We start from the raw sequence: 7,962 nt of genomic DNA, 5'->3' as shown, positions 1-7,962 counted from the left end.
CTTAAGCTCCTCCCACTTTGACTTAAGCTCCTCCCACTTTGACTTAAGCTCCTCCCACTTTGATTTAAGCTCCTCCCACTTTGGTTTAAGCTCCGCCCACTTTGACTTAAGCTCAGCCCACTTTGATTTAAGCTCCTCCCACTTTGACTTAAGCTCCTCCCACTTTGACTTAAGCTCCGCCCACTTTGATCACTTAAAGTGGATCGTAGATGGTAGTCTTTGACACGTTCAGGCCTACCGCCTGGGGAGTGTTCCTGATCTGTAGGACAGCTTGTTTTTTTTGTTTTTTTTATTATTAATTATGGTGACAATTCTTTGGTCATCCACTGTAGTCTAAAGGCCAATGCACACGGCGTGCGATATTGTCGCACGACAACATTCGATTCTCAATTCACACCAATGAATGAATGAATGTGAATGGAGAATCGAATGTTGTCGTGCGACAATATCGCACGCCGTGTGCATTGTCTCATTGGGTCGCATTCAAAACAATGGAATCGAATTCGGCGGTGCGACAACATCGCACGCCGTGTGCATTGGGCTTAAGACTTCCTGGCCTACCAGCCTGTTTAAGTTGGCTGAATTCACCAATGTTACAATGTTACAAACTGTTGATTTTTGGTGCCCTGAAATAGGGGGGCTATGTATAAAAGGTTTGTAATTTCTAAATGGTGAAACAAATCTTGAAAAAAGAAAACATTTTAATTAAATCTGAGAAACTCAGTATAGTAATTGTTTGTTTACAAATTCAAACTTTGTTCTTCTACCATTGTAACTGCCAATGGCCCCTGGTCATAACAGATGACTTGTTCTTATGATGGATAGATGATTCAGTTACTTAGACTTACTTATTTGTTGTTAGTCGCTTTGGATGAAAGAGTCTGCTAAATGCCCAAAATGTAAATGTAAAACCGGTGGAATACAGACCTACAAGAAGACACAATACTTATGGAGGGCACTGTATTTCCCCTGAACAACAACATCTGATGCTTTTATTACCATAGTAACAAGTACATGACCAGCCGTGACTGCAAGTACAATGATATACCCTATTATCTAGAGCACTAGCGATTTATCTCAACCGGAAAACACAAAATAACAGTCAACGTAACACAGCTTTTTCATGTCTCAAAATGTTGTGGTCCTCTGTGGCTCAGTTGGTAGAGCGTGGTGCTAACAACACTTAGGTTGTAGGTTCGATTCCCGCTGGGACCATATAGTGTATACTGAAATGTATGCACTCATTGCAATGCAAGTTGCCTCGGATAAAAAGCGTCAGCTAAATGGCATATATAAAAAATATCTACCATTCACCACACGACACGACTCCAACACACTCTACTGAAGAGGGATGGATTTAATATCACCCTGTGGTCACAATGACAATAAGACATTGAGTAAAAATGTGCAGATAACAAAGAAGACTGATGGTGTGGCAAAAAAACTAAGATCACAGATCCACTACTGTGAATTAACTTAAGCAATCAATGATCTACCTCCTAGAGCAGCTCCAATCGTTTTTTTTATTGCTATCATCACACTTTTACTTTACTTATATTCCTCTCTGTCCCTGTTGGGTGATGTGGTACTCGAGGCCACTGACACTGCTCAGCAATCACAAGGGGCTCCGCCTATAGAGTAGCTCTGCCTATAGAGCCGCTCTACCTAAAGAGCAGCTCTGCCTAGAGAGCCGCTCTGCCTAGAGGGCAGGGAGCAGCTCTGCCTAGGTAGCTTCGCCACCTGCTTCGCCACCTGCTTCGCCAGCTGACACGTTGCCATCCTCTTCATGGTCAATCATACCCGCCAGATTACTGCGCTTAAACTCCTCAAACACCATTTCCTCCTCCACGTCACTGCTCAAGACAGACAGACAGACAGACAGACAGACAGACAGGCACAGAGATGGGGAGGAAAGGAAGAATTACATTGAAGCAGAAAGGATAAGGACATAAAGCCATGGTCAGACCAAAACAAGAGCAGAAATAAAAGGTATATTTTGGCACATGAGAATATATACCCTATGGATCTGACTGAGCAAAGAAAAGCTAATAGAGAGGTCTGTTGTACTTAGAATGTCTGAGGGGCAATAGTGACAGGCGCTCGCTCCATTCTTGCACAGCGAGACTCGTGCAGCCTCGTCATTTTAAACATTGTTCGGATGATACTTGAGATTGGACAACTAGGAGTGTGATTTAAATGTAAATCTGGAGTATCATCCGAAAACGAGGATCAGTCCTAATAATATATATGAGTACGGTACAACAAGCTCTGCACACCTACAAAATAGCCAAATTGTTTGAGCCTACAGTATGTAGTTGTAATTATGACAACAGTCGATGAATTATGCTATCATCACAAGAACAGCAAGCATATATTCTGATTCTGATTCTGATTCATAACATGGAGGCAGACATTCTCACCTTTCTTTCCCTTCAGCTGACAGAACAGAAAAAAACACAGAGACAGATTAGGTGTCATGGGTTGGGTGCATTAGGACACTCAGATTAAAGTCCACAAAAGATAGGATGATTTGAAATAGTGCAAGAAACCCATCATGTACACATGCACAAACAATCACTCACACACAGATAATGAAGTTAAACTGTGTACCAGGTAAGTCAGGGTTTGGGTGCATCAGATTGAACGGTAACTCCACTCCCACCTCACTGAAGTAAAACAAACAATTGAAGCATTATCTGCTTTGCTAACCTAAAAAAAACAATATCAATGTCAACAATATCTCAAAGGGAAAGAAATCATACTGATTACCGTACCTAGATCCCATCATCCTGCGAAAGCATGAAAAGAGAGAAGACTTGAATCAAACAGATGTCTCATGTAAAATGTCACACACACACACACACACACACACACACACAGAGACACACACTCAGTGTACTGACCCGCCGACGATGAGCTTGACGATGACTTTATACGATATCAGGATCCCCAAAACCTCTTTCAGCACCCCTTCTTTAATACTGCAAGAAAGAGGAGGGAGAAAGACAGTGTGAGAAAAAGAGATAGATCAAGAGATAAATAAACAATGACATGACTGTCATAGACCCAGGACTTAACATCACTGTACACCACCTGACACTCACATGCTTGTTGATGCCATATTGGTGTCCTCGTGCTTAAGTTTACCATCGAGAGCTAAGCCATGCTTGTCCCTGTTGTGGGACAAAAGGGGGTGAAGAGTGTAGACTTTCTCCAGGCTGGCACCGGAGGAGACAGCATCCCTAGTCCAACAGAAAAACACCCCCATTAGAGACATACTGTATATGACAAACAGACAGAAGACAGTACATTCATTCCACATAAATTGAGAATAAACAGATTATCATTCAAAAATATAATTATAAAAAATAATATTTCTAATGTGGTTTCAACATGTAGCACTTAGCAGGCTCAACTGATGCTTACCCAGAATCCTCTGTGGCAACCACTGTTATGTAGCTGTCGTTAGAGTACAGCACCACGGTGGCCACCTGCTCCACTGACAAATCAGAGATAGAGATAGATTGTGACGTTAGAATTAAAAGGTGCTATCTCCATTTTTGGTCAGAATTGAGTTTTTTACATAATCTGATCCATTAGGTGTTTATTTATGCCTGTGTGGTGTTATTTTAAAAATGTTGACATTTTTGAGTTAGTAATTCATAAAATGGGTTAGGTTCCATCTCACCAAACATAATGGAATGTAAAAACTTTGACGCTCAATATCTCTGAACTGCCCTAGACGGAGATAGAACCTTATAATTCTAAGCTCACGAGATGTTGACCTCTGCTGAGCTATCCATCTATTTCAGTCATGTATTTTACTGTCATGCAAGTTCAATAAAGCAAACAGGCAACTTTAACATTTGCTTCCAGACAGCTGAGCAGTTGGCTTATACTTTTGACTTAAGATGGTACATTTCTGACACAGCTGGGTCTACCATATCATTAGATAGGCATTTCTCTTTCCCTCACCTGTGACAAGGACGTTTTTCACGTTCTTGTTGGAGCCGTTTGTGACGTTGACGGATACATTAATAGGCTCTCCATGGTAGTATGTCTGCAAGGGAAGGTCAGAATGCCAGGGAGGGTGGCCATTTTGTTAAGTCATGTGACAGTAGGGAGCTTTAAACATTTAATTCAGGAGTTATCATAGCTCTATTACATTTCTAACAGCAATGTTTTAAAAACCACAATCCAAAAACTTTCAAATACATTATTTTTTAATATAACTACAAAGCTCCTAGTACAGTGATGCAGGTCTTTAAATGTTGTACATCAAACAATTGTTGCGATCTGAACTTTGTCCGCAGCGGTGTATTCAGACTCAAGCAATTGGGAGAGAAGTGGAGAGGAAACGGGGAAGTGGTGAAGTATCATTGGAGTCCCGCAAAATGGAATATAACATTGTGGAAAAAGTTTTGATCTCTGCAATTTTCTATGTACAACATAGAGGCATTGGGGTCCCCTAAGTCCAGAGGACCTGCATCACTGGGAGCTTTGCTTTTGCGGTAAGTTTCTCATGAACAAAAGAAAGTGTCTGTACCCTTCTTCAACATGACTTCTCCAGATTTGGTCAAAGAAATCTGAACTTATCCTTTAATATTAACATTTTGGGAAGTGTAAACTGATCTGAGATCTGAGTCCACAGACGACTACCCATTGGTACAGTTTCTACCTTGAGTTTCACCATGCTGATTGTTTAATATGAAACGGTGAAGACTCACCTCTCTCTCCAGACTGGCCTGTAGGTGCAGGGGCTTGTCGGACATGGAAAACTCTCTGGTGGTCTCCACTGTGGGGGGGGCGGCCCCACCCAGCTCCGGGGCGAACTGCACTTTACGGATCATTAAATGCACCGTGCTCCTGAGGAGAGAGAGGGGAACGGATGGGTTAGCTATGAGGATGACCAGACATGGACCCATACACATCAGAGGGTGGCTTGGAATCCTGTGTGGCGTAAGGCTGAGCTACTGTATTTCACTGACCGTTTGCGTACTTTTGCATCCTGGCTCTCAGCGCTGAAGGCTGTCACCTCAAACTCAACGGCACAGTGCTACCGAAACAAGAACAAAGAACAGAGAGCATGCTTAGAACCCCACCAACCAACGAGAGAGCAACGACAGACACAGTGAATGGATGTTATTATGATGATGAAGATTGATGAGGATCCAATCAGAGAGGCAGAAACAGAACAGATGATTTGGGCCCTTACCTTCCCAACGACTTTAGGGCTCGGCTGCAGACCCACTGAGCAAGGCAGGTTGTCAGGAAACTGAGACACAACAGGGAGACACACAGGGAGGATCACTATGGAGAACAAGTGTGTTAACCCAGTGGAGGCTGGTGGATCGAGAAATCAGAGGATAGGCTCAGCATGTGTGCTTGATGTCCATTTCTTATTCCATCCCATGCATTAACAATAAGCTCGTCCTCTGATTTCTCTTTCCACCTCCTAGCCTCCCTTGGTTTTCTAATTGCATGTGTTTATATATGTGTGTATTGTGAATACATGTACAAATTGTGCACTTATGTGTCCCATGGTCCACACCTCAAAGAAGAAAGGGTAGGCGTTGTCTCCTAGTTTCCGCAGCAGTTTTGATTGGGTTTTGGTGTGCATGGTCTGCTCCTTGTCCTGCAGCGGAGGGTAGATCTGACGGGTGGTCACGTAGATCTCCCTGCGGAAGGCTATTCCCAGGACGTCCACATCATCCTTGCCATACCGGAATACGCAGGACAGGGTGACGAACGCTAGGGGACATACATAATATACATGAATGTCTTATGGTCAGGCACGGACGCACGCACATAGGCATGCACACACACACACACACACACACACACACACACACACACACACATACACACATACACACGAACACACACACCTTTTTTCCCTTGGAGGACCTCAGGGTTAACCAAGAGGACGCCATCTAGTGTAGGTGAGAAGAAGCACATGTTAAAGTTTGCAGAGGTAGATAATAGAATGAATCACATGAACCTCTTAAGCTTTATTAAGTTTCTAATCTATTAATTGTAAAGAAACACTTTACTGTTTCAAAACATGGTTAAAACAATCATTGTGATCTCATGGATGGTTAGTCCTTGCATCCATAGCTCAGTCTATGGAGAGTGGTTGAATTTCACCAACCCCCCCATCCCTCAACTGTTTACTCCAAAAAAGTGGCAGTTGGTGATGTTTGTTGTTGTTTGAATGCCAAATTGTCCATTTTAACTCAACCAAACATAGTGCAACATTGAGTTTGATTGTGTTAAGCATATTGCTGCTCACAGACACAACTTAGGATAAGATGCAAATCCAAACAGACAAAGCCTGTAAGCGGATGAGTCATTACTTTTGTTCATCCGGTTATTCATTCTCAATTAATTTGTCCATGATGATTGAATGGAAATTTTTCTTTAGTAATGTGATAGAAGTTGATTTATGTTGTATTTGATTTTTATTTGACAAATGCTGGTCATTCTGACTAATGAAGAGAGCTTGAACTTACCCACTGGGTCAACAGAGTCCACACGATCCACAAAATCCCTCCTGCCCATGTACACTCCAACCTGATCAAGCACATCAACACATAACAAGCATACACACACACACACACACACACACACACACACACACACACACAAGCATACACACAGTGACAAAGAGGAGCATTATTTTAAGTCCATCTTACAAAATGTTATCATACGCATGCCTTAGTTTTTGTCATCTGTTATGACACCTATTTGACACCATATAGTAAATAACAACACAAATTCTCTTGGGCAACCTTGCACAGTACAGTCAGTTGCATGTGAATTTTTAAAGAATGATGTTGTGTTGTTGTGCCATGTGTAATTGATAATGGGTATTATTTAGTATGAACCATAATTGAGTATGAACATAATCTAAATCTGTGTATACACAGATAACTCACCGATCGGTCCTTGGAGGTCTTCTTGAAGACCACATTCTTTGTAGGCATGGTGGCAAACTTGAAAACCTCAGAATCTGAGAACTGTAGGGTAAAAGAGACCAAATGGCTGAAGAATATCAATAACTAACATTTACGTAAAAGAACAGTCATACAATGAAATCATATGATATATCTAAAACAAGGTAACAATGTATCATTTAGTACAAGCCCTCATCATGTTGAACATCTCTATGACCTCAATCCACCGTATATCTTTCACCACAACAACTACAATGACTGAATCCAAGTCGTTTGTCAACCACATGCTGCAGCATACATTCCAACATTACCAATCCAACAACCTGCTCAACTTTGCCCAATTCTTGTAACAGTTGACTACATTCACACACACGTACACACACACACACACACACACACACACACACACACACACACACACACACACACACACACACACACAGACCTGTGTTGCAGAAGTAGAGACCTAAGGAGAGGGGAGAAGAGTCGGAGGAGGGGTGGAGGGGCGTCTATTTGTACCTGCTGTCTCTGTAAGTATGCCTTGACCAATCAGGTTTAGCATCCACTATGCTGAACAAAATGTTCAGAGATTTGCATGGACTCCCTGTCCTCCCCCTTAACACACACACACACAGAGGAGAGGATTGAGGTAGGTTCGCCTTGCTCAGCACAGAGTGGGATTAGAGAGAGAGAGCGAAGGGGGCAGAGAGAGAGAGAGAAGGACACCTACGGTTATAACACGAGGAGAAGAGAGAAGGAGAGAGAGAAGGACACCTACGGTTATAACACAAGGAGAAGAGAGAAGGAGAGAGAAAAGGACACCTACGGTTAGAACACAAGGACGGTTATAACACGAGGACGGTTATAACACGAGGACGCCACACTTCTTCCTGTATCAGCCGAAAGTCACATGCCTTAAACAGTGGTGCTGTATCCTCTGTCAACACGTTGTGAACGATGAACACAAACCAACATGTCTTTTCCTCCCTACACACACCGATACAAA

General features: G+C 42.4%; 1 protein-coding gene across 1 annotated transcript; it reads right to left on the bottom strand.

Moving 5' to 3' along the window:
• Positions 1-1,723: 1,723 nt before the first annotated feature.
• saga (S-antigen; retina and pineal gland (arrestin) a) lies at positions 1,724-6,986 on the bottom strand (the record flags this gene model as incomplete). The annotated part of the gene is made up of 12 exons (XM_080543220.1): positions 1,724-1,853; positions 2,904-2,981; positions 3,105-3,242; positions 3,427-3,499; positions 3,976-4,060; positions 4,728-4,866; positions 4,989-5,056; positions 5,216-5,275; positions 5,552-5,751; positions 5,889-5,933; positions 6,513-6,573; positions 6,939-6,986. The coding sequence occupies 12 exons, from the start codon at positions 6,984-6,986 to the stop codon at positions 1,724-1,726; spliced, it is 1,125 nt and encodes a 374-aa protein (XP_080399346.1).
• Positions 6,987-7,962: the final 976 nt, after the last annotated feature.

Source organism: Nansenia antarctica, assembly GCF_963989245.1.
Source record: "Nansenia antarctica genome assembly, chromosome: 12".
NCBI classification, from domain to species: Eukaryota; Metazoa; Chordata; class Actinopteri; order Argentiniformes; family Microstomatidae; genus Nansenia; species Nansenia antarctica.
This window is presented reverse-complemented; position numbering and strand designations above follow the sequence as displayed.